The sequence below is a fragment of the Eleutherodactylus coqui genome, chromosome 8 (genome assembly GCF_035609145.1).
Source record: "Eleutherodactylus coqui strain aEleCoq1 chromosome 8, aEleCoq1.hap1, whole genome shotgun sequence".
Taxonomy (NCBI): domain Eukaryota; kingdom Metazoa; phylum Chordata; class Amphibia; order Anura; family Eleutherodactylidae; genus Eleutherodactylus; species Eleutherodactylus coqui.
Window position 1 is genome coordinate 135117623 of NC_089844.1, and position 27023 is coordinate 135144645.

At 41.7% G+C, this 27023-nt stretch overlaps 1 protein-coding gene across 4 annotated transcripts in view; it reads left to right on the forward strand.

Moving 5' to 3' along the window:
- Nucleotides 1-3179: 3179 nt before the first annotated feature.
- LOC136576860 (uncharacterized) overlaps nucleotides 3180-27023 on the forward strand; it is a 35788-nt gene continuing 11944 nt past the window's right edge. The window contains exons 1-9 of one of the 4 annotated variants that reach the window (XM_066576465.1): nucleotides 3180-3316; nucleotides 9660-9824; nucleotides 12437-13472; nucleotides 13975-14188; nucleotides 16339-16481; nucleotides 16685-16792; nucleotides 18293-18484; nucleotides 20000-20529; nucleotides 20982-21306. In XM_066576465.1, coding sequence (XP_066432562.1) covers nucleotides 12626-13472; nucleotides 13975-14188; nucleotides 16339-16481; nucleotides 16685-16792; nucleotides 18293-18484; nucleotides 20000-20529; nucleotides 20982-21306 — 2359 coding nt within the window. In that variant the 5' untranslated portion in view covers nucleotides 3180-3316; nucleotides 9660-9824; nucleotides 12437-12625. The remainder of the gene's footprint in view (nucleotides 3317-9659; nucleotides 9825-12436; nucleotides 13473-13974; nucleotides 14189-16338; nucleotides 16482-16684; nucleotides 16793-18292; nucleotides 18485-19999; nucleotides 20530-20981; nucleotides 21307-27023) is intronic. The other 3 variants (XM_066576466.1, XM_066576467.1, XM_066576468.1) reach the window with 3 other exon arrangements.

Here is a 27023-nt window from a genome sequence, read left to right on the forward strand (position 1 = left end):
GTACTCCAGTCCCGTCATTCCATGTATTAATTTTGGTTGTCGGTCTTTGAACCCCATCAAGCACTGCAGCATCTTTTCTGAGCACCGGTGTCCAGAACTGTACACAGTATGCCATGTGGAGCCTGACAAGTGCCTTATATAGTGGATCTTTGGTTGGTTCTGCCAGCAATCTAATATCTGTCAGCTGTAAAAATGGAAATCACCAGAAAAAGACCATATGATATATTGCCAAATATTGTTCAAATAACTATAACACAAATATACACTAACTAAGTAACAACTGCATACATGGAGCAATCTAATACAATGTCTAAATAATACTGCTATGTATTTAATATCAACAGGGAAGAAGCTAGGGAGAATTTGGTGGGCATATGCCCCCTATGCCGCTTTCCAGTGGGCCCCTCTCCCTTGGCTGGGGTATTAGATATAGGCCAGTCACAGCAAACTGAATGACACTCTCTCGCTTCTCCTACAATTTGCGTTTAGGCTGTATTGGAATGTGTTACTTTGGATGTTGCGGGGTGGAAACTTTTGATGGTGCCCCACCTCCCAATATGGTATACAAATGACCATACAATTTAGTGACTAATTCTGAGCACCATACAGTATGGTGCCAAATTACTTTATGTTGTCCAATTAACACTTCCATACAGTTGCCTATAATCAGCCACGAACATACACTGCAAATATGATATGGAGTACTGTGCCAAAGAAAATACCGCCACATTGTGCTCAAATAGTGCCAACATACGGTGACCAAATAACAGCGCCGTGCATTAAGTAATCAAATAAGGCTGGGTTCACATAAACTTTTTCTTCATCCTAAAATTTAAACAAAAGACAAAAACGGCCGTTTCGGACTTGGCATATGCAGGACCCGGATAGCATCGGGCCAACCCCATTCATTATGTTACATAAAAATTTGGTTTGTCCAGCAGGTCATCTGGAATTCACATGGATGAAATAGTGCAGCATGCTGCGCTATTTCGGCCAGCAGTTTAAGTCAGATCTGCACTGGAGGTTCTGAACGCAGCCTTATGCGCAAATATGAACCAAACCAATCAAACGTTGATCCAGGGATTACTCTGGCTGCCATTATAGAGTCAGGAAGAAATTTTGTTCCTCCATAGGAGCTAATTGGCTTGCTGATTTTTTTTTTTTTGCCTTCCTCTGGACCAACAAGGAAGAGGGGGAGGGGGGTTGAAACAGGCTGAACGAGATGGACATTGTCTTCATTCAGCCTAACATACTATGTTGCTATGTAACAATGCTATACAATTACTATTAGGTGGTATTCACACTCCAGGGGGGGTTCTGGGATTTAAGAAAAAATTTACAGGTATAAAATGGTGTAACATAAAGAAAAAAATGTAGCAGCTCCAGATACAGCACTGCAGTCCCAGTCCACATCGCTCTGGAGCTGTGAGATAATAGGCAGATGGATTAGACCAGTGATTCCCAAACAGGGCACCGCAGCACCCTGGGGTGCCATAAGAAGCAACTAGGGCTGCTGCGGGGAGGGACATGAGAGAGAAAGAGAATTTTCTTTTTGTTTTTTGTTTGCAGGGGTACAGCAAGATTTAAACAAGAATGTTGTTGAACTGTGCAACAAGTACAAAAAGGTTGGGAAACACTGGATTGCACAAACAGACTAGATATGAAATTAGTTAGATTATATGAAATTAATTACATTAAGATAGATAGATAGATAGATAGATAGATAGATATGAGATAGTTATAGATATAGATAGATAGATAGATATGAGATAGTTATAGATATAGATAGATAGATAGATAGATAGATAGATAGATAGATAGATAGGAGATAGATAGATAGATATGAGATAGATAGATAGATAGATAGATATGAGATAGATAGATAGATATGAGAGAGTTATAGATAGATAGATAGATAGATAGATATGAGATCGATAGATATGAGATAGATATGAGATAGATATAGATAGATAGATATGAGATAGATAGATAGATAGATATTAGATAGATAGATAGATATGAGCTAAATAGATAGATAGATAGATAGATAGATAGATATGAGCTAGATAGATAGATAGATATGAGATAGATAGATAGATATATAGATAGATAGGAGATAGATAGGAGATAGATATGAGATAGATAGATAGATAGATAGATAGATATGAGATAGATAGATAGATATGAGAGAGTTATAGATAGATAGATAGATAGATAGATATGAGATCGATAGATATGAGATAGATAGATCGATATGAGATAGATATGAGATAGATATAGATAGATAGATATGAGATAGATAGATAGATATTAGATAGATAGATAGATATGAGCTAAATAGATAGATAGATAGATAGATATGAGCTAGATAGATAGATATGAGATAGATAGATAGATATGAGATAGATATAGATATAGATAGATAGATATGAGATAGATAGATAGATAGATAGATAGATAGATAGATAGATAGATAGATAGATATGAGATAGATAGATATGATATAGATAGATAGATACATAGATATGATATAGATAGATAGATATGATATAGATAGATATGAGATAGATAGGTAGATAGATAGATATGAGATAGATAGATAGATAGATAGATAGATAGATAGATAGATAGATAGATAGATAGATAGATAGATAGATATGAGATAGATAGATAGATAGATAGATAGATAGATATGAGATAGATATAGATAGATAGATAGATAGATATGAGATAGATAGATATGAGATAGATAGATAGATAGACAGATATGATATAGATAGATAGATACATAGATATGATATAGATAGATATGATATAGATAGATATGAGATAGATAGGTAGATAGATAGATATGAGATAGATAGATAGATATGATATAGATAGATATGAGATAGATGGACCGATGGATAGATGCATTTAGTGATATTATGTTTTGGTATACTTATCCACAGCTATGCTGTATATTGCTCTTTTGCTGATACAGATAAATGAGTATTATTTTCACCAACTTCCTTAGTTCTTGGCTAGCGGTCATTAAGTGTAATGAGGAAAGGGTTAACCAGACTCCGGTGACCAACATCTGGTAGTGATCAGGCCTTCTCTCTACCCCCATCCCTAATCCCTTCAGTGGGGAAGGATCCTAAAACAGATCTTGATGTTTTACAGCAACGTGTACATTAAAGGTTTCGGATTTCAGAGAAAAGTAACACACTTTTTTATCCTGGCTTTCTGGGAATGAGGGGTGGAGAAGAGGAAGTTGGATGTGGCCTTCAGAGAAAATTAGGGCAGACATGCGGTGGAGGAGACCTGATGCTCAGTAAGTTTCAGGGGGTCTCTAATACTAAATTAGTGGTGGGATTGTAGAGATGAATGCTTTATTAAGATGAGGATGATGTGCCGGGGGTCACATTCACAGCGCTTTCTCCCTGATGTCACCCGGTTTACGTTTCAGTGGTGTTTGGTGGAAGATGTGCAATGCAAGAACACCTTCATCCGTAGTTCTTCCTGGGTTAGATGACTTTATGGCGATATGTACAGAGAGGAGGGATAGTAATCTGTGGTATTAATTGTTATGTTATTGTATATAGAATAATTGTGACATTTTTATGGAAATCTATCTACAGATATAGCAATGTTTAACTTGACACCTAACATGCAGCAAAGTCTAACTTGACTTTTTTCAATAACTTTTGTTGTGTTAAATGTCAGTTTAACGTTTGCTGCAACTGTCTATTTAATGCATTAAATAACAAGTTAAACTTCCCTAGCTAGCTATTTATAACTGATACTTGACTATGGGAAAGCTGGGTGACAACCAATGCAGCAGATATTACAGCTCTCTTAATAAGCCTAGTTTCACACGGATGATTGCAATTTTGCAGCGAGTAAATCGCGGCAAAATCGCACCTTTGTTTCCGCGATTTTTGAGCATCATCAATGCTTTTTCTTGACAATAATCCTAAATCGTATCGCTGCCGCCCGCGATAAAATCGCATAGTTTTTTATTGCGAAAGTCAATAGGATTTTCTAAAGTTAAAAACGCATCGCATTGCACAAAAATCGCAAGTTTTGTGCATTGCGATAAAAAAGAGGCTTCATAGGGAAACACGGTCGATAAAAAAAAAAATATGCACATCGCATAAAGATAGGGCATGCCGCCATTTTTTTTCTCGTAACATCGCATGATAGAAAACATCGCCAATGTGAATAAAACCATTGAGAATAATTGGTTGTATCATTCTGCGTTTTCACTCACTCTTGCATCATGCGCAAATAGCGCAATTTAATCGCCCGTGTGAAACCGGCCTTAGGCCTGTTCTCATCTGCAGTGGGCATTCAGTTGTTCTCTTCCATCTCAGGAACAGAAAAATGGAATGCAAATCGGGCATAAATCCCTTACATCACAGCAGCTGACAGACCTCAGTGACTATAAGAGAGTCCATAAGGTTTCTATCTTGGTGTCTTTCAGAGAAAATAAGAGACAAAGCCTAATATTGTTAAAGGGTTTATCCCAAGATAGGCTTTTATCACCAATCCATAGGATAGGTGCAGGGGTGTTCAGGGGCCCTGATGCAAAACGTGAGCAGGGCCCCCCCTCTATCTGTACCCGTACCCATACCTAAACCATGCTGCACAGAGACATAACTTGAAGCTTTTGGGCCCCAATGCAAAACCTGTAACAGGGCCCCCAAAGATAATGCTTTATTCATAGTACTGGGCTCCCTATATGGAGAAGAGAGGCCTTATGGGCCCCCTAAGGCTCCTGGGCCTGGGTGCAACCGCATCCCCTGCACCCTCTATAGTTACGCTCCTGGATAGGTGGTAAAACTCTTATCAGTGAGGATCTCACTGCTGAGACTCCCACCGATCCCAAGAACGGGGATGTTGTGTACTACTTGTCAATGCGGGCTTGTTGCACCCAACCACAGTGATGATAGCGTCTCCGGCACTCCCACTGAAAATGAATGGAGCAGTATCGTGCATGCATAACCGCTGCTCCATGCAATCTCCGCGTCACTGCGGGTGGGTGCAGTGAGCCTATAGTGAGGAGCAGAGGGGCATACAAGACCCCCGTTCTTGGGATCGGTGGGAGTCTTAGCAGTGAGAACTCCCCCAATCAGAGATTTATCACCTGTTCTATGGATAGGTGATAAAGCACCTTGGGATAACCCCCCTAATAAGGACACTCTCATATTAACTGTTTATAGGGCACTTTTGCCCTATTAATTATAATGAATTACTGCATTTGCCTAATATATAATTTAAGTTAAGGCATAAATGGGATTTGAATCAACCTTCCCACAGCTGAACTCCACCTATTTTTATATATGAGGCCAATGCGGCATATGTGTTATTTTTTGTAGGCAAAAAATCACAGAGGTGAGGAAAAAGAAAAAAAACACATTCACTGAAAAAGCCAAAAATACCTGAAAGTCTGCAAAGCAGACACGGTCGCCATAGGCACGATCGCCATAAGGCAGGCACAATCGCCACCGGCACAATCACCGTAGGGCAGGCGCAATGGCCTTAAGCCCTGAAAATATGTAGTCAGCCAGACAATAATGTGTGGAGGAGCAGCTTGTTCCTGGCAGGCTAATATGCAGTCACCCACTCAACCCAGCCCAGTTTGGGGAGGAGTGACTGCATATACTAATAGCCTGCACATGTGAACGATACCAAAGATGTCAGCCATAGATGGGTGGTGACCCACCATACAGGATATCAACCCTGGCTGATATGACAGCGGGTTGCCCTGTATCTCCAAGGTGGGCCACACTGGCTGACATCTTGGGCTCCCCCACCAACTAGCAAACTACATACAAAGATACTAATGCATACTAATAAAATGCGGGTGTTAGTACTGCATTTTGGCCAAAACGCATAGGCTGACGGACCGCGTCGAGGTCACACCGCTTCCGTCAGTACCTACGCTAACTCACAATAAATTACATAAAATCACAGAGGTGAGGAAAAAGAAAAAAAACACATTCACTGAAAAAGCCAAAAATACCTGAAAGTCTGCAAAGCAGACACGGTCGCCATAGGCACGATCGCCATAAGGCAGGCACAATCGCCACCGGCACAATCGCCGTAGGGCAGGCGCAATGGCCTTAAGCCCTGAAAATATGTAGTCAGCCAGACAATAATGTGTGGAGGAGCAGCTTGTTCCTGGCAGGCTAATATGCAGTCACCCACTCAACCCAGCCCAGTTTGGGGAGGAGTGACTGCATATACTAATAGCCTGCACATGTGAACGATACCAAAGATGTCAGCCATAGATGGGTGGTGACCCACCATACAGGATATCAACCCTGGCTGATATGACAGCGGGTTGCCCTGTATCTCCAAGGTGGGCCACACTGGCTGACATCTTGGGCTCCCCCACCAACTAGCAAACTACATACAAAGATACTAATGCATACTAATAAAATGCGGGTGTTAGTACTGCATTTTGGCCAAAACGCATAGGCTGACGGACCGCGTCGAGGTCACACCGCTTCCGTCAGTACCTACGCTAACTCACAATAAATTACATAAAATCACAGAGGTGAGGAAAAAGAAAAAAAAACACATTCACTGAAAAAGCCAAAAATACCTGAAAGTCTGCAAAGCAGACACGGTCGCCATAGGCACGATCGCCATAAGGCAGGCACAATCGCCACCGGCACAATCGCCGTAGGGCAGGCGCAATGGCCTTAAGCCCTGAAAATATGTAGTCAGCCAGACAATAATGTGTGGAGGAGCAGCTTGTTCCTGGCAGGCTAATATGCAGTCACCCACTCAACCCAGCCCAGTTTGGGGAGGAGTGACTGCATATACTAATAGCCTGCACATGTGAACGATACCAAAGATGTCAGCCATAGATGGGTGGTGACCCACCATACAGGATATCAACCCTGGCTGATATGACAGCGGGTTGCCCTGTATCTCCAAGGTGGGCCACACTGGCTGACATCTTGGGCTCCCCCACCAACTAGCAAACTACATACAAAGATACTAATGCATACTAATAAAATGCGGGTGTTAGTACTGCATTTTGGCCAAAACGCATAGGCTGACGGACCGCGTCGAGGTCACACCGCTTCCGTCAGTACCTACACTAACTCACAATAAATTACATAAAATCACAGAGGTGAGGAAAAAGAAAAAAAACACATTCACTGAAAAAGCCAAAAATACCTGAAAGTCTGCAAAGCAGACACGGTCGCCATAGGCACGATCGCCATAAGGCAGGCACAATCGCCACCGGCACAATCGCCGTAGGGCAGGCGCAATGGCCTTAAGCCCTGAAAATATGTAGTCAGCCAGACAATAATGTGTGGAGGAGCAGCTTGTTCCTGGCAGGCTAATATGCAGTCACCCACTCAACCCAGCCCAGTTTGGGGAGGAGTGACTGCATATACTAATAGCCTGCACATGTGAACGATACCAAAGATGTCAGCCATAGATGGGTGGTGACCCACCATACAGGATATCAACCCTGGCTGATATGACAGCGGGTTGCCCTGTATCTCCAAGGTGGGCCACACTGGCTGACATCTTGGGCTCCCCCACCAACTAGCAAACTACATACAAAGATACTAATGCATACTAATAAAATGCGGGTGTTAGTACTGCATTTTGGCCAAAACGCATAGGCTGACGGACCGCGTCGAGGTCACACCGCTTCCGTCAGTACCTACGCTAACTCACAATAAATTACATAAAATCACAGAGGTGAGGAAAAAGAAAAAAAACACATTCACTGAAAAAGCCAAAAATACCTGAAAGTCTGCAAAGCAGACACGGTCGCCATAGGCACGATCGCCATAAGGCAGGCACAATCGCCACCGGCACAATCGCCGTAGGGCAGGCGCAATGGCCTTAAGCCCTGAAAATATGTAGTCAGCCAGACAATAATGTGTGGAGGAGCAGCTTGTTCCTGGCAGGCTAATATGCAGTCACCCACTCAACCCAGCCCAGTTTGGGGAGGAGTGACTGCATATACTAATAGCCTGCACATGTGAACGATACCAAAGATGTCAGCCATAGATGGGTGGTGACCCACCATACAGGATATCAACCCTGGCTGATATGACAGCGGGTTGCCCTGTATCTCCAAGGTGGGCCACACTGGCTGACATCTTGGGCTCCCCCACCAACTAGCAAACTACATACAAAGATACTAATGCATACTAATAAAATGCGGGTGTTAGTACTGCATTTTGGCCAAAACGCATAGGCTGACGGACCGCGTCGAGGTCACACCGCTTCCGTCAGTACCTACGCTAACTCACAATAAATTACATAAAATCACAGAGGTGAGGAAAAAGAAAAAAAACACATTCACTGAAAAAGCCAAAAATACCTGAAAGTCTGCAAAGCAGACACGGTCGCCATAGGCACGATCGCCATAAGGCAGGCACAATCGCCACCGGCACAATCGCCGTAGGGCAGGCGCAATGGCCTTAAGCCCTGAAAATATGTAGTCAGCCAGACAATAATGTGTGGAGGAGCAGCTTGTTCCTGGCAGGCTAATATGCAGTCACCCACTCAACCCAGCCCAGTTTGGGGAGGAGTGACTGCATATACTAATAGCCTGCACATGTGAACGATACCAAAGATGTCAGCCATAGATGGGTGGTGACCCACCATACAGGATATCAACCCTGGCTGATATGACAGCGGGTTGCCCTGTATCTCCAAGGTGGGCCACACTGGCTGACATCTTGGGCTCCCCCACCAACTAGCAAACTACATACAAAGATACTAATGCATACTAATAAAATGCGGGTGTTAGTACTGCATTTTGGCCAAAACGCATAGGCTGACGGACCGCGTCGAGGTCACACCGCTTCCGTCAGTACCTACGCTAACTCACAATAAATTACATAAAATCACAGAGGTGAGGAAAAAGAAAAAAAACACATTCACTGAAAAAGCCAAAAATACCTGAAAGTCTGCAAAGCAGACACGGTCGCCATAGGCACGATCGCCATAAGGCAGGCACAATCGCCACCGGCACAATCGCCGTAGGGCAGGCGCAATGGCCTTAAGCCCTGTCTGGCTGACTACATATTTTCAGGGCTTAAGGCCATTGCGCCTGCCCTACGGCGATTGTGCCGGTGGCGATTGTGCCTGCCTTATGGCGATCGTGCCTATGGCGACCGTGTCTGCTTTGCAGACTTTCAGGTATTTTTGGCTTTTTCAGTGAATGTGTATTTTTTGTAGGCCTACAAAAGTTTTAATTTTGGCACTTGTGCCAAAATTACAGCGTTTTCAAGTTTTATGCCCCTGTACTTTTTTTCTAAAGATTTGCCATAATTTATGCCAGAAATTGACGTAAATTATAGCTGAAACCTACTACAGGTTGTAGTCAGCGTAAATTTCAGTCTAGTGCTAACAAATTTAACAAATATATTAAGAAGATTGTGCCTCTTAATATTTTTCTTGCAATTATACTGGCACATACTTTACTTAGACTGGCATAAGAAATACTGGTCTAAGAAAATAGGGCCCGATGTCTCTTTCCTCCTTGTGAATTTAGTTTTGTACATTTTCAACCTTTTTTCAAATGTGAGCTACATTTTTACATCTCTCCTAATGACACCACAAATCTTGCATTTTTCATAACTTTTCCTCCAGTATTTTTGGAACATTTTGCTTTTTTTTTCACGTAGTGACACTTACTAAATATCCTGTGAGTCATGCGCACCCTTGAGTCATCAGAACGACAGCGACTTATAAACACTCTTCAGTTTATGTGTCTTTGTATGTAGCAAGAGAAAAGAGGACAGATGTAACCACTTTCCGGAGATGTCTGAATCCAGGAGCATCTGCTTGTGGTTAGTATCTGGACAATTTTCTAGATATTTTGTATATTTCGTTGTTTTTCCCATTCTATCACCAGCCTGCAACTTGCATGCAACTTAAGGAATTAGTTCTTGGGTACCTTTAGAGCCATGACTTTCATAACAATATCCCTGTTCAGCACTGATGTCCTATGGGCCTGACAGCAAATATGGACTATAGCTTACATTTACCAATTCGTAGGTCCTAATCCAGATTCATTTAGGTATTGCCTATTGGCACAGAAAATGAGTTCCACAGAATACTCAATCCGGACCCATTTACACAGATGTAGCTTGAAGATCAAGGGTCCCAATGCAAAATTTGTAACAAAAGCCCCTTTGTCATCTGTGCCCCCAGGTGCTAGGACCCAGGTGCAACTGCTGCCTTTATAACCCCTATAGCTACATCCATAGGCCTAGTTTGACCCATCATGATTACCACAAGCTATTCTATGTAACCCATCATATCATACTTTCCACATAATCAGTAATATTCAACATGATGAAGATATTTCATTGTAGTAGTTCTGAAGAGTTCCTGAAAGAGGGGAAGAGGTACACTATGGCCTTTAGTGATGGTATTTATATGGGAAATGAAAAAAATGCCTTCACAGTGCCAGTCATTGGAAAGTAACTATCCTGTAAGTCAAACCTTTTAACCTCTTAAGGACCAGACACTTTTTTAGGGATTTTACCCATGTGCTGGTTTTATTGCCATATTTTTTCCTTCAGCTATCAAAATTATTTTTGCTGTCTTTTCTTTCCCCGTGACATATAGGGGAATATCTTTTTTAGTGGCTTTTTTTCCTTTTTTTTTTTAGTTTTATTGGGGGTAAAAAGCTGTATTTGTTAAATTAGTATATTTACTCTAAAATAAAGCATGGGAATGGGATTTTGTTCCGGCCGTTTTGATATAATTTGTGTAGTTTTTATATATTAATTACCGTAAATAATAATAATTAAAAAAAAATAAAATATATATATATGTATATATCTATATTTTTATATATTTACTGTGCTTCATCCTTAAGGGGCTAATAGGCCTTGCAACATGAGTAAGGATGTAAGTTCTCCATAAGTAAAAGATACCCATCAAGGGACAGATACTTCAGGGTTTTTGCCCCCATTTCAGTGCAGAGCAGGGTACTGGTTGGCTGGAAGAATACTCTTTCTCATTTTAGAGCACCAAGATAAGAATTAGAGAATAAGGAGCCTCAAAAGGTCTACAAGAAACATGTTAAGGTGCACCCCATGCCTTTTAGAAATTGGCATCTTCATTGATATGTTGTGCAGGGGTGTAACTATAATGGGTGCAGAAGATGCAGTCGCACCTTAACCCAGAAACCTTAAGGGGTCCATATGGCCTTTCTTCCTCATAGAAGGAGACCAATACTATGAATAAAGCATTATAGTTGGGGCGCCCTGTTACAGACTTTGCCCTGAGGCCCATCAGCTTAAAATTATGTCCAAAGAAAAAAGAGTAGCTAATCCCCATCACTGCCGCAGCTATTCATTGTTCTATGCCTCTTATATGTATGTATGTATACATACATCACTCCTATTTTTCTAGAAAAATGTACAGAACTCGTTTTATGATGGTAGGATGGTTCTATATTTTATGATTATGTTTTAGTTGTTACCTTAAAAGCAGTCTGTCACTTGAATCTAGCAGTCCAAAGAATCATAAGATGTGGGACAGAGAGATGAACTAGGTTTTACATGGGCCCAATATTGGCCAAAAAAAACCAATCAAACGAACAATTTTAACCAATAGTTTTGCCATGTAAATGCGGTACTCATCAGGGTACTGAGCGAGAAATCACTCATTAGTTGCTAGTTGCTTCTTTTCAGCTCACTGAAACAAAGTGACTAATGAGCGCATTCTTGCTCAGTGTAAACAAGCAGTCATTTATCTTTGAGCAATTGTCTGTTCACAGTGAATGGAGGCGAGAGGCCAGAAGAGATCCTCAGCTCGCTCCACCTCCATTTACGGAATGACTATTGCTCCTGTGTGAAACCCCAGAGGTGATAGTCATTGGGACGGCTAAAGTGCTCAACAGTCTTCCCATCTAAATATACCCTAACTAGACCTTCATTTTGTTCCACAGATACTCCAATCCAAAAATACCTTGTTTTTGCACAGCTCCCACATGGTTTCCAAATTACCGTTAAACCAGTTCTGTCTGGGCTCTCTCCCCATTCTTTGTTCAGACATGCCCATCATGATAATGATTGGCATCTTCTTGTTGGAGACGCTGTGTGCTGAGTCCCCAAGTGTGGCGCAGGTGCAGTCTATCCGGAACGTACAGGGAGCTGGAGACGTCAATCAACATCATGATGAACATGTTTGAATAAAGAAGGGTGAGAAAGATGGATGAGTTTGGGAGATGAACCGCTTATTGGATGGTTTGTACTACGTGGGAAGCTCAGAAAATATGATATTTCCAGATTGGAGTATCTATGGATGAAAATAAAGGTACAGTTACTTTCATCTCTATGTCAAACATCTTATACTAGGATTAGTTAATACTAAAATTAGGTGAGAGACTTCCTCTATGATTAGATCTAGCTTTGACATTTATATTGATAGATGATTTCTCTTTTAGACCTATGTTGAAGCACTATATGCTACTCTTTAGAGAAGAGATACCATCTCCGGACCATTGCCTCCTCGGGATCCTCAACATCATATTCCCATATTCTCTACTAGATTGAATGACATATTTTCCTACTATTCAAGACTGTCAAACTTCGTAGAAGATATTGGAGGACTTGGTAGAGAAGCAAAGGGAGATATGGCATCTTCAAAATCAGCTTTAGTAGTGTTCCTTGGGATTTTCTTGGTCGTGAAGTGTCAGAATCTCATTAAAAACTCCAAGGACACGAATTTGGAAGGACGGCTGTACATCAGTGAAGTAAACCCAGATAGCCCTGGGCATGACACTGCTGAATTTATTGAGCTGCGTCATACTAGTGGACAAAACGTCTCTCTTGATGGCTTTACACTGGTCTTCTATAATGGCAGAACGAACACAGCCTACAATGTACTCAACTTAACAGGATACACCACAGATAGAAAAGGCTTCTTCCTAGTTGGGTCTATAAGTATTAGTCCAATTCCCAATATCATCTTGACATCCAACACCATCCAGAATGGACCAGATGCCATAGCTCTTTATTTTGGAAAGGGACCTTACAATATGTTAATGCATGTAACCAGTGATGGGTTAGTGGATGCCCTGGTACACAAGACTAAGAGCACAGAGCAAGCTGATGATCTCGTCAGTGTCCTCACACCAGGAACGGAGGCCTTCTGGGAGGATGCTAATTTTCACACCACAGATGAGTCCATAGGGAGGTGCTTGGACATAAATGGCCAGTTGACCTTCCAGTTGACACATCCATCTCCGGGGACTGAGAATTACTGTAGCATATCTTTAGTCATGCTGAATGAAGTTTCATCTCCTTACGCTGAAGATTTATATGTAGAAATTCATGCGCCGTCATCCGCCTTTCTTTATGGACTGACTCTGGCATTTATTAGTGCAATGGATCAATTGGTCTATTACGCTACGGATATTAAAGGTCAAACTGACGCCAATGGGTTGTACTTGCTTGTAAGTGAAAAGCATGATAATCGAGGTAAGCTCATTTTAACGCAAATTTACTGTTACCATATTATTTTGCAGGGATTAGACATAAATGCCATCTTCCTTTGAAAGCACCATGGACACTTTATAGAGTCTTTGGGGCAATTTTTATTTGTTTGGCGGAGGGCTTATGCACATGGGTGTATTATAAAATAGGACATGCTGTGTTTTTTCATGTGTGCGTAATACATGCGTGAACAAATGCAGAAATCAATGGGTATTTAGCGCCATGAATTACATACGTGAAAAATATGCACGTTGTACGCGGGCCGCATACGCCCGTGTGAGTGAGCCCTTGGCGTAGGAGACAGCTGGAAAAGGTGAAAGGAGGTTGAGGGGAGACTTGTGTTTCTATACATGCACTTATACATCTATAGGGTCCTATTGGCATATTTCTTATATGGGGACATATGATCATTATAATAGTATCAGTTTCAGCTGTTTTATCCTTGTTCTGAAGTTTGTACTATTCTATTTCTTTTCTGAACATACAGCTCAGCAGGCACTGCCCGAAAGCGCACGCCTGCTCAAAAAGGGTGGCGGTGCGGTAGCATTGTATATGGGGAAAAGCAGTGAGGTTTTACAGAACAAGCGATACACTACAAGTGGTTTGGTCAATGCTCTGGTATATGGCGACTACGAGGACATGGCGGCTCATCCTCTCCAGGATCTTACCATAGGAAATAATATAATTTATTGGCATACATGGTAAGTGGGAGAACCCAGGAGTTCAAGGTTACTAAATATATATGTTTTATATGAAGAGGCCCTGCCTGCTACCGTGTTTCCCTGAAAATAAGACAGTGTCTTATATTCATTTTTGTTCAAAAAGGTTTAACTTTTTTACATGTATAGCTGCCTGGACACTATTTAAATTGACTTTTTTTAATTAACTGTTAGCAGGGCTTAATTTTGGAGTAGGGCTTATATTTCAAGCATCCTCAAAAAGCCTGAAAAATCATTTTGCATCCTCAAAAATTCTGGAAACTCATGCTATGTTTTATTTTCAGGGTATGTCTTATTTTCAGGGAAACAGGGTATTACAATATTCATTTTCAGAAGGACTGAGCTACAATAAGACCTAAGCTTAAACACGACGGTGGCACTACTTAAAAAAAAGCCTTTTATTTATAATTTCTGACTACCCCTCTAACCTTTTTAGGTTCTACAGCTGCAGTTAAAATTATTCAACCCCCATTGCGGATTGGGTCTGTTTGCCAAATTTACAAACTTTCAGCTGTTTGCAAAATAAACAATAAAACAAGAACAATTTGGCTCAATTGTTTTTGTTTGATTTTTTTTCCCAAACAGCTGAAAGTTTGTAAATTTGGCAAATAAACCTAATTTGCAATGGGGGTTTGAATAAATTGAATAATTTTGATTGGAACTTTATTTAAAAGTAGCAGGGTTCATGTTTAGTTCCATACTATCAGGGCACCTTCATACGGGCGTGTGGCGACAGCGTATTGTGCCTGCAGGTTTTGCGCACGTGATACACTGTACCAATTTGTCACAGGCTCCCATGTTGCTGCTCATACATATTGTGCGAAATACACGTGGAAGAAAGATAGCAGCATGTCCTATATTGGTGCGTCCTACATGTGCATACATGCCAAGATAGTGCATGGTGATTGGCAGCACATAGGAAGTACGCAATGTCATTGTGTACTTGCTGTGTGCCGCTCACGTGTATCTCTCGAGCGGTGTGCAGTGAATTACGCTCATGTAAGCCCAGCCTCATGTTCATACCTGCATTTTTGTTAAATGACCTAGTAAATCTCTGTCTTTAACTATTTGCTTAATGCTGAACATCTACTACTATTTAAAGGGGTTATCCAGACAACGCCTGCCAGGATACATCGGGGTCGGAGCAGAAGTACTGCTCCGACCCCTGTGTAGTGTCTGGCACTTGTAACTTCAGGCGGAACTCTCACTGAAATCAATGGGACCCCAGCCTGCAATTACGAGCGTTGGCCACTACACAGGGGTCGGAGCAGTGCTTCTGCTTCAACCTCAGTGTATCCTGGCTGGCGCTGCCTGGATAACCCCTTTAACTTGAGCTTGATTTGATTTGCAACACTTGATTTGCAAATGTGTGATCTTGTGAGAGATTCTGATCAGAGGGCTTGAATAATGCTGAAACTGCGGTGGTCGATAAAAGTTGCATTTTGTTTTGAATTTGGAGAAACCACTTGTTATATTAGTTGTGTTGAACTATTAGGCTGGGTTCCGGCGAGATTTCCGCAGCGGAAAGGCTGCTTCAAAACCCGTGCCATTTGGCATGGGTTTGAAGCGGTTTTTCCGCCTTATTCCACTGCAGGAATCTCTCCCCAGACAGAGAAGAGAGCCCGCAGCGGAGACGGCGATACAATGACATGTCGCAGATTTAAATTCTGTACCGCATGTCAGTTTCCGCACTGCTTGTCCACAGTAGTTTGTCGGCAGCCTGTGAACGAGATTTTGGCATGGAAGAATAAAGTTGTCTACTCTTCTGCACCCATTTATGCTGCCACTCTTTGCCTTTTGGATATGTCTTGGGGACATTGGTTCAAGTTCCTTGGTGGCTGTTGCATTATTCCAGTTCTACCCTATTTGGGTTTGGGGATGTGCTGCTTGTTAGCCGCTTTTTCAATACTGAGTTTAAAAATCTCATCGGAATTTCAATGCGGAAAGTCCATACGGGAATTCCGCGGCAATTTCGCCCCGTGTGAACCCAGCCTTTAAATTTTTTTATTTTTTTTTGCAAACCGCTGAAAGTTTTTAAATTTGGCAAATAAACTTATTCTGAAACGGGGAGGGGGGTTGGATTATTTGGATTTATCACATATGATGTGATATGTTGTCGTTTTCACATCTAGGGATGTAAACATTTCTGCCAGCCTGTGCAATGAGGGTGAGGACCCCGTTTTTATACTTGGAGGTAGCACCCCAGGACAACTGAATAATTGCCCCCATGGGTCAGCCTATCCCAGCGTGAGATTATGCTTCGAGATAACGACAGGTAATAAAACCCACTTGTCTAACAAAGTTCTTTTACAGCGTATATGATGGATATTAAGACTTGAATGTGACTGTGCTGCAATAGCAAATATTGTCCATGGACTATTCTTATTTCTCCTGTATATCTCCTATAATATGGAAAACTAAACCAGTTACATTGATGGACTCATTACTGTTTTTTTCATCCCTGTTGTCTCAATGCAGATTGCTCTGAATGGGAGGGAGACCAAGTTTCCTCCAAGGTTCTGAATGCTGTGGTCAGGTCTTGGCAATCTCTTTGCAAATGTCACGTATCTTCCAGCTTATTTACAGGTGAAATATAACAGTGAATAAGTATTGTACAATGTGAGATGGTTGGATCCAGGGAACCATAATAAACAGGTCAACCGGCACTATATTACCCAACGTACTGTGCGTGCGATGGGACATCTTAAAGGGATATTAAAGTTTCAGCAAATTAGCCTTATCCATTATTTCATGAAAAGTTATATAATTTCCCAATATACTGTACTTTCTGTATTAATTCTTCCCGGCGTTCAAGATCTCTGCTAGCTGTCATTCAATAGAATTTTCATTTACTTCCAATGGATCAAAATCTGTTCTGGTCATGTGACATGTGCACCTCTTGTTACAAAACAATGCACCGCAATAAACCATACAGCTTCAACAAATAATAAAGCACTTCCAACAAATTAATTAAATGTGAAGGTACACATAAGCCATGGTAGCAACAAATGCAGCAATAGAAAAACATGTCTCAGCACTTATACACATTTAATATCTGGATAAAATTGCACAACTGTTGTTTATATTAACAGCATAGAAATACAAGGTTTTTAGCTCATATTTTGATGAAAACATGTGAGCCCATCTGGCACATCCATGCAAACCTTAATAGATGAGTTTTTAACTCTAAACGCTCGTTTACATGCAAAAACAATCTTTCAAAGGATTGAAAGATTGCCAGTTCTAGGAATCGTTTTGCATAAAGTGCTAATGGACACTAATGTTAAGAATGTTAAAGTTAAGAAACTTTCTATTAAGGTTTATTCACCTGGATGTGGTGGATGAGCCCATATGTTTTGTTAAAAATATACGCTTAGAACCTTTCACTTTTATGTGGTTAGTATAAACAACAGTTGCACAATATTACTCAGATATAATGTATATGAGTGCTAAGGTGTATGTTTTTGTTGTTAAACCTGTAATCATTAGCCGTGTTATCAACACATGACCAGGTATTTTTTTATGCCCTAGAAGGAATGGATGAAGGTTCCTATTGAATACAGCAAAGAGTTGGATGTTATCTACAGGGCTTTTCACATGACCTATTGATTAGGCAAGACTGTTTATTTGCCAGCCAATCGGGCCATTTGAAGCTGCACCCGATCATCTGGCAAATGCTCGTTTATCGGCTGTTTGCATCTTTGGTCATCCAAAAAGTCATCATGGTCAGCAGCACATCTCTTTGTGTGAGCCAGACACATGCTACCGACAATCATGAAACCGTATGGGGTCAAATGATCATATATACAATCACTTGCCACCATATATGCTGAATTGGCCTGTTTGAAGAGTGCTGATCATATTTATCATTGTTTGTCATCGGCATGTAATAGATCGGTGTGAAAGGACCCTTAAGCCTCTATGGCTGATAGGATCGGATCCCACTTCTGGGACCCTGAACTATCAAGAGCACTGAGCTCTTATGCCTAATCTTAATACATAGCCTTCATCTGACTTTTATGAAAGCTTTGGTAGATGTTACTACTAATGTTACTACTTCTAATTGGTTTCTTTATTTGTATACAGATACCAACCTTACTTGCCAGTCGCACCAGTTGACTCTTCATGTCAGACCGAATGCCACATTATCTCCTCAAAATGCTGAACTTGATGTTGTCTTGCCCTTTGTATTAATGGGGAGACTTATAACTGTGCAGAACAAGAATGCCACCTTCACTGTCTGCCGACAACCTAGCGACCTGCCAAATTCATCCCCAGGTAGTAGACATTTTGTATTTTTGTGTTCTCATAAGTCATTGTAGCAGAATAGCTTTCCAGCAATGCATGCATCCTATATACTGCATTCCCTATACGTAGCAACAAAGAGTAAAACACTGATAATGAGCACCATTGTGTGTTTAGGATAGGGCCAAGTGGCCACTTTTCTTGCATACACTCAGTACATATGAATTAATATGGCCTCTCTGTGGCAACCATCGAAGGTTGTATTAAGCATGCAACTTTTGTTGCACACATACACCACAATTGAATTCCAGCAGACCACTTTCACAGTAGCATTATATACCTCCAGCGAATGTCCTACTACTTGTTGACTTACTTAATAGAGCATACTGAGACTGATGGTCCAAAGACAGCAACAACAGTCCTTTTGTGATATTTTTCATAGTTTAGTCTTTTCACCCAAAAAATTGCTAATTTGTGCATTATTATACTTTCCCATTCAAGCCCAAATTGCGTTAATTGTTCTAAGGATTTTGTAGGAGAGTTCCTGTCAGTAGTTAGTTAGGAAATGCTGAATCAGTGTGTAAAAGGATATGATTTTCTGGAGTAGTAATCTACAATTTCCATATTGAAATGTGGTCACAGGAATGAACAGAGGCACCAAACTACCAGAAGGACTCCTAGTGGACCGAGGCTCTACAATTATGGGCCTCAAAGTCCAGTAGAAGACAGTCAAGCTCCAGCAGGAGTTTATTTCCTATAGGTTGATTCACAAATAACCTATTAGATACTATTAATGATATGTCCAACAAAAAATATTGTGATGCAATTAAAAAAGGGCAAGCACAGGTTCCGCATACAACATTGAAGGGTGGGCTTCAGATTAAGGCCATCTGATGGACCCAAGGAACCTGAGTTTGATGGTGTGTGTACATGTTCCTTTTACCATCAGTGACACACAAGAAAAGTAGGGACAGTGATCCTTGGTTGCTACTCAAAGCGAGCTTCTCAGACCTCAGGTTCCTGTTTTACAGTTTGAGCCTGGGGACTCCCTTCTTTGCCAAACTCCAAGTGATGAGGAAATAGTTTGTTGACTGAGACAGCATGGCCCAGCAGCGTGGGCGCGGGTGTGATGCCAGGGAGAGGACTGAGTAATGAGTATGTTGGGTGTAAGTGCCGCTGTTCAAGGCCTACATTGATATAGTACCAAAGGGGGCTTTCCAGTTGAGTAATGAAGAGTCGTGAATTGGGTGCAACAAAAAGGTGAATAAGATCTTGTGCAATGCTTCCATCTTAACTCATGCAATATTAGGAGACTGTCCTATGAAACAGTGTGTAACTACTAAGCATTCATGTCCGAATGTTGTAAAGACTTATTTCAGTTGGAACCTGTCTGAGTCCTACGTCTGTTCTCCATTCCATTATAGTATCTGTAACTACAGCAGCCTTACAGATGCAAAAATAAATGCATTTTACTCCTTTTATATATCCCCTTATGATTCCATATTGATTTCTGCAATACTAATGACTTTCCTGCTTCTATTTCCACAGCACAGCCGACCAATACATCTCCCATTCTTTTGATTAATGAAGTCAACCCTAATACACCAGGGTCAGCCGAAGATACTGAATTTATAGAGCTTTATCACACAAGCAACAGCTCAGTCAGTCTGGCTGGCTATTGGCTTGTTCTCTTCAATGGGAAGAACAATTTGGCTTACATCGTCCTGAATCTCAAGGGACATTACACAGATAAAAATGGCTACTTCCTGGTGGGCAGTGCCAAGGTTACTCCTAAGCCTCACATTGTATTGCGTTCTAACACTATACAGAACGGGGCAGATGCAGTTGCATTGTATTATCGTCCAGTAAAGGAATATGTTGTCAACATGCCTGTGACAGGAGATGGTCTGGTGGATGCTGTTGTATACGTCGGACAAGCACGGGATGATGCTTCTGGCCTTCTCAAGGTTTTAACTCCAAGACAGGAAGCTATACATGAAGATGAAAAATTTCACATGGAGGATGAGTCTTTGAGTCGTTGCCATGGGTTTACACCAGTAGACCATTCCAGCTTTCAGGTACAATCGAGAATAATAATCGCCTTTATTTGTATAGCGCATGCATATTATGCACCACTTTACTTGATATTGAGTTCTGTCCCCATTGGGGCTCACAAGCTATATTCATCTGTATGTGTGCTTTTGGAGGAAACCCACACAAACTCCATGCAGATGTTGTCTTTGGTGACAACCCCGGACCCCAGTGCTGCAAGGCAACAGTACTAACCACTGAGCCACCTTGAGAATGATGTCCAGTATACTATGAGATAAATCAGTAGGGTAGAAATTTGGAAATCTCAATAGTGTCTCAGTTGAGGTCTAGAACTATAGGATTTGATGATCCAGAGTGATGGGATGTTATCATTTAGGGTCCAAACTTCAACATAATTGCTATTACATTATGATTACTATGTCGAACATATGAGATGAAAACATTGCACAAAACTTCACATTTTTTATTTATGTTCCAGATCACTAGGATTACTCCTCTTACAAAGAATGACTGTGAGACTGTATTACCTTCTGGAACACCATTTGTGATCTCAAGCCTGTCAACAATCTCCACTTATCCTCGGACACCTTCCTCTTCCGTGATGCTTGCAATCAGCGAGGTGGAGGTGTTGCTGGGATCTATCCCATACAACTTCATTGAACTAAAGGGAACCCCCGGAGCCCCATTTCAGGATCACACATTAGTCTTCTGTTCTAGCAATGGAAAGGTCTATCATAGGATTGGTTTGCAAGGCAAAATCCGAGATAATGGGTTATATGTCATTGGCACCAATGAAACTAGTGGTAAGTAGTTTTAATTTGAATTCAACATGTTTTCATAAAAATTTTTGCGTACATAGGATAAAGTGGAAATGCATTTTAGATGATAATAGAAGTACAATAAGATACTAGAACATTAGGGAGCATTTTCAAGCATTGTGACAAAATGTCTAGTTCAAGAGATTCGGTCTATGTTTAGAACAAATATTTAGATAGCATCCTGTTGCATCCTAATAAAGGAAAAAAGGTGGAGAGGGAGAAAGAGGGGGGGAAAGGATGGGGTGATTGGGAAGGAGTGGGGAGAAGAGGGAGGAGATATGAGGTCTCATAACTGGACCTCCTATATGGTCCCAGCAGGGCTCAAGTAACATCCAGGAGTTTCTATGTAATGGCGTCACACGTGAGGCCCCCACCCTGCCCTCAGGATCACATCAATTATAGGCTTTTCAGAGGGTCTTTTTTCACGGTTCTCTCCATATACCAAGAGGTTCATTTAAAGGATTCATTGGTTGCCTCCCTCCCTCGTTGAGGTAATATCTCCATAAAGCTCTCCCAACTTTCAAAAAACTTCTGTACCCGGGTTTCCTTCGCAGATGAAGCCTCCACCCAATCCATCTGCATGAGAAAAGTACGTTTCTCCAAAAAGAGTTGAAAGAGAGGAGAGTTCATATCAATCCATGTCTGTAGGATCGTTTTGATGGGCATGGCAACCATATGTAGACGTTTTTGACTCTCTTGTGTACATCTGTGTTCATCTTGGTCTATATACCCAAATGGGATTGAGGGTCCAGCCGAGGTTAAATATGTGGTCGTGAACCTGTGTATGATGGTCCAGAAACTTTGAATCACATGGAAGTCCCACAGACAATAGAGGAGACCCGCCCCCAACTCCCAACTTCGGGAACATCTATCATCTGGGTATATTCCCATTTTAAATCCTCTTTGAGGAGTGATATATGCCCTATGGTAGAGTTGTACAGTCATTTCTACATAATAGCTTGAGGGAAGGTAGCGCTAACTGTATTTTAGGGCCTTCTGTAGATGTGGAATGGTTAAATTGGCAATATCAATGGTCCATCTCCCAAGTGCTGTTTGAGATGTGGTATAGTCCATTGGAGTGCGTAAGTGTTGGTAGGATCTGGTTGTATGACCTCACATATTAGGGGTGTGTGTCACATATGTCTGGGGACATGTTGGCAAAGGTCCTATCTATACAGCTTTTGGCTTGTAGATAGAAAAAAAAAGTTATAAGAGTTTGGGGGTATTTGTTTTGTGAAAGAAATAGCATCTCATGGTTGTTTTCATTCAGTAAGCATTTAATATTAATTATTCCTCCTTTATGCCATTGATGGAATTCTCTGTGAGATACGTTGTGTTGGAAATTCGTTTTTTTAGCAGTCTTAAGTATATTGAGAAATTAGGGTATGAGGAGGTTGACTTCCGCAGTTTTTGCCATGCCTTCAATGTTAATATTAGTAAGGGATTGTCTCTGCATTTCTTCAGTATCATCAGGTATGGGCTATGTAAGAAATTAGGATGAGTGATCCATAGTACGAGTTTATGTTCAATATGTGTATCTACAAATACAGATGTTTGTTGTGTCTAATCAGTTATTCTTCCTGTTAATGCGGCTATATAGTGTAACTGCACATTGGGGAAATCTATCCCACCATCACATTTCGGTTGTCTTAAAGGGGTTGTCCCGCGAAAGCAAGTGGGGTTAAGCACTTCTGTATGGCCATATTAATGCACTTTGTAATATACATCGTGCATTAAATATTGGCCATACAGAAGTTATACACTTACCCCCTCCGGTGTTGGCGTCCCCATCTCCATGGCGCCGACCGAAGCCTTCTTCTCCCTCGATTAGATGCGCTTGCGCAGTCTGCTCTTCTGTCCCGTTGAATGCGCAGAAGACCTCTGCGGTGCGAGCACGCCGGAGCCGGACAGAAGAGGGCAGACTGCGCAAGCGCGTCTAATCCAGGCAGAAGAAGGCTTCGGTCGGCGCCATGGAGACGGGGACGCCAACACCGGAGGGGGTAAGTGTATAACTTCTGTATGGCCAATATTTAATGCACGATGTATATTGCAAAGTGCATTAATAAGGCCATACAGAAGTGCTTAACCCCACTTGCTTTCGCGGGACAACCCCTTTAAGATATTAGAGGATATCCGATATCTGCCTCCCTTCCAAATAAATTTACGTATCAAACTATTTCTCCTTTTTTCATCGTTAGGAGTGAGATATATTGGAAAAACATGGAGTATAAATAGGAGACGAGGGAATTCGCCATTTTAATTAGGTGATACTTACCTATGTAGGACAGTGGAAGCTTTAGCTATTTTAATAGGGTTTTTTCCAATGATGTAATATAGGGTTTGATCTTGATCATGTAAAGTTTGCTGTATGATTTAGGTAAATGAACAACAAGGTATGTACTGGAACTTGTTTGTCACTGAAAAGGATATTGAAGGGTCCACTCTGGTTGTGATAGGCCATTTATTAATAGGGCTTCTGTTTTCTCCAAGTTAAGAGCATACCTTGATAAAGATCCTAATTTATGGAGATCTTAGAGTACCAGCGGCAGAGTGACAGTTTGGTTTTTGACAATTAATAGTATGTTATCCGCAAAAGCCGCCACTGAGATGTTGGTGTGGTATAAATGGGTTAGTTGTTGTAAGGTTAGCGATTGAAAATTATGTAGTAGGTGATCTAGCAAGAGGTTGAAAAGTAGGGTAAAATGGGACATCCCTGTCTGCCCCTCTGAATATATCTATAGGTTGAGTATTATGTCCATTTATTGAAGGGGTAGTGGATACATTAGATTGGATATGGTGAATAAAGTTACACAAGCTCGAGCCAAAGCGTCTCTTTCGTAGGGTAGAGTATAGGAAACGCCATGATACCTTGTCAAACGCCTTTTCCTTGCCCAGGCTAAGCAGGAGCATCTGAGGGGCATTTGGGCTTTTAGCCTCAATGGTGGCTGCGATGGCAGTAAGGATGTTTTTAGTGAATTGTCTTTGGGCAGTGAAGCCTCTTTGGGATGGATGAATAATGGTCAGGAGTATATTTTGAAGGTGGTTGGCCAGGAAAAAATGTATTATTGCAATTTAGTAATTAAATTGGGCAATACGATGGTACCAGTGTAGGGCTTTTGTTAGGTTTAAGCATGAGGACAGTTCTAGAGTCAAGGAGCATGTCAACGTAAACATTATGGGCGTAAATGTCAATATACAGTCTTGTTAATGTGGGTAATAATTCTATAGCATTTTATAGTATTCATTACTATAGCCGTCAGAACCTGGGGTTTTGTTATTTGGCGAAGCTGTCACCACTGCTTGTACTTCCTCTTCAGAGAATGGTAACTCTAAGAGATCCGTTTGTTCAGATGTTGGGCTATCAAGGGGCTCCCCGTGTTGGGCCTCCAGTGTGTCTCCCGCAGGAAGACAATATCAGGTTGAAGGTGTTTCAAATGAGTCAGAACCTTCTTTCTTTTGATTGATATGTTAGGGCCCGCCACATTCCATGACACAATCTTAATGTCTGTGGAGGTTGAATACTCCTGTTGTGTCTCCTACATTTGCCATCATGATACTTGATTTGGGTTATGCATTGTGCAGTTGTGGTGTATCTTACCAACCTGTCATCCCAGCAAGCGATGGTAGGTTGATTGGTGCGTGATAGGAAACCAGCACCATCAATTCAGATCTATAAAGTAGCAGGGAAGAGAAACATGTTAGTGCCAACATATAATCAACAAAAGCTTGAAGAAACATGTTCATTAGCTCATTTTCAAACCAAAATAGAGCCTAAGCCTCGTCACTTAAACAGTGAGAAAAATGGAAAAAGGAAGTTCACATTGCAGTCCAAAGGTATTAATGTTGAGTTGGAATTTAAAATTTCCATCCGAAGAGGAAACACACACATCTTTCAAATTGTGGTTCTTTGCAGTCTGTCGTCCTCCTGAAGATGGGAATGTTGGCGTGCTGAGTGGGGATCATCAAAGATTAGTTGTCGGCCGTTGTCTTGTACTTTTAGTTTAGCAGGAAACAATAGCTGGAATCTTATGGCCTTTTCGTGACGATAGCAGCAGATTGCTGTAAAGTCTTTATCCTTTTGGGAAACAGAGGCAGAGACGTCTTGAATAGAGATAAGCGAGCCTACTCGGCCACGCCCCTTTTTCGCCCGAGTACTGCGATTTTCGAGTACTTCCGTACTCGGGCGAAAAGATTCGGAGGCGCCGTGGGTGAGTTGGGGGTTGCAGCGGGGAGTGGGGGGGAGAGGGAGAGAGGGCTCCCTCCTGTTCCCCGCTGCTACCCCCCGCGCCGCCACGCCTCCCCCGCCCCCCGGCACCGCCCGAATCTTTTCACCCGAGTACTGAAGTACTCGAAAATCGCGGTACTCGATCGAGTAATTACTCGAAACGAGTAGGTTCGCTCATCTCTATTCTTGAAATATTAAGACCTTAAGTCTCTGATCCTCAGGATAGGTTGGCGATGATAATTCCTCAAAATACTTTCCTTTACTGTCCAGTTTAGGTATTTCACAATTATTTGCCTCGGATATTGATTTGTATCAGATGATCTGGGGGGTGCTATTCTGAGAGCTCGCTCTATGCTGATTTTGTCCTGCAGGATGTGTGAGGAAAGGGCCTTGAGGAGTTCTTCTGTCAGGAGCACAATTAATTCATTTCCCACAATGCTTTCTGGGTTGCCCACAAAGTGTAAATTATTCCTAGGGTCTTGATTCTCTAGGTCTATCAATTTTTCTCTCAGCGCTGGTTCATTTTCTCGACACCTATTGACTGTTTGTTCCAGATTAGAGACTATTATCTCATAGAAAAGGTTCTCCAGATCTGTGATTCTTTGAGCATTTGTTGTAATGAGCGATAGTGCAGAACTGATTGAGGTATGGAGCATCTCCAGTCTAATATCGAACATCGGCATCAAAAGTCTTGATACTTCTTGTGCCACTGAGGTGGCTTATGAGGTCTCCAAGGTTGATGTGTGAGTAGGACTATGATTCGGAGATGAATGGGGAGATGTAGAGTTGTTTTCCTATGCAAAATTTCGCAAAAGATGTTGAACCCAGGCCAGTTGCGAAAGGTCTTGTAAAGGGTTTGAGGATGATTTGTCTCTTCCGTCTTTGGATCATGTCATGGTTGAGTTAGTTTTGTTTCCTGATGGAGGTTGGGTGGGAGACTGTTGGGGAGGCTGGGGCATATTGAATGCGTCAGATTTCCATAAATATTTCTCCAGGACCTGGTGACATGTGCCTTCCAGAGAAAATGCAGAGAGACCTTCAAGTATTGAGGAGGTGCATCTACTGTTGTTAAATGGGATGTGTGTGTTTTGTCACAGGGTCTACTTATTATGGCTAGGTAGGTGTCTCCACATAGCTTTGCAAGGACTGCAATGTGTATGCAGGTCTACTCGGGATGCATTGTGAGTGAGGAGTTTAAGTTAGTCATCAGTTCATGCGATTCATGTCACATCAGCAATACCGCCACCCGACGCTCCCCCCCCGCGCCTCCCCGAGCACGCTCGGACCAGTAAGCATGCTCGCTCATCTCTACAGATGACCACTCTTCTGTCATCACCTGCAATTTCAATGAATGCCCATGCCGCACAAGTCCTGTGAGCAGACCTAGCTGTGGGCCTGATGTTGCTGCTGCGATTAATAGTAGCTGATGGTGGCACTGCAGTTTTGTTTCTCTGTGACATTTTACTCGCTCTCTTGG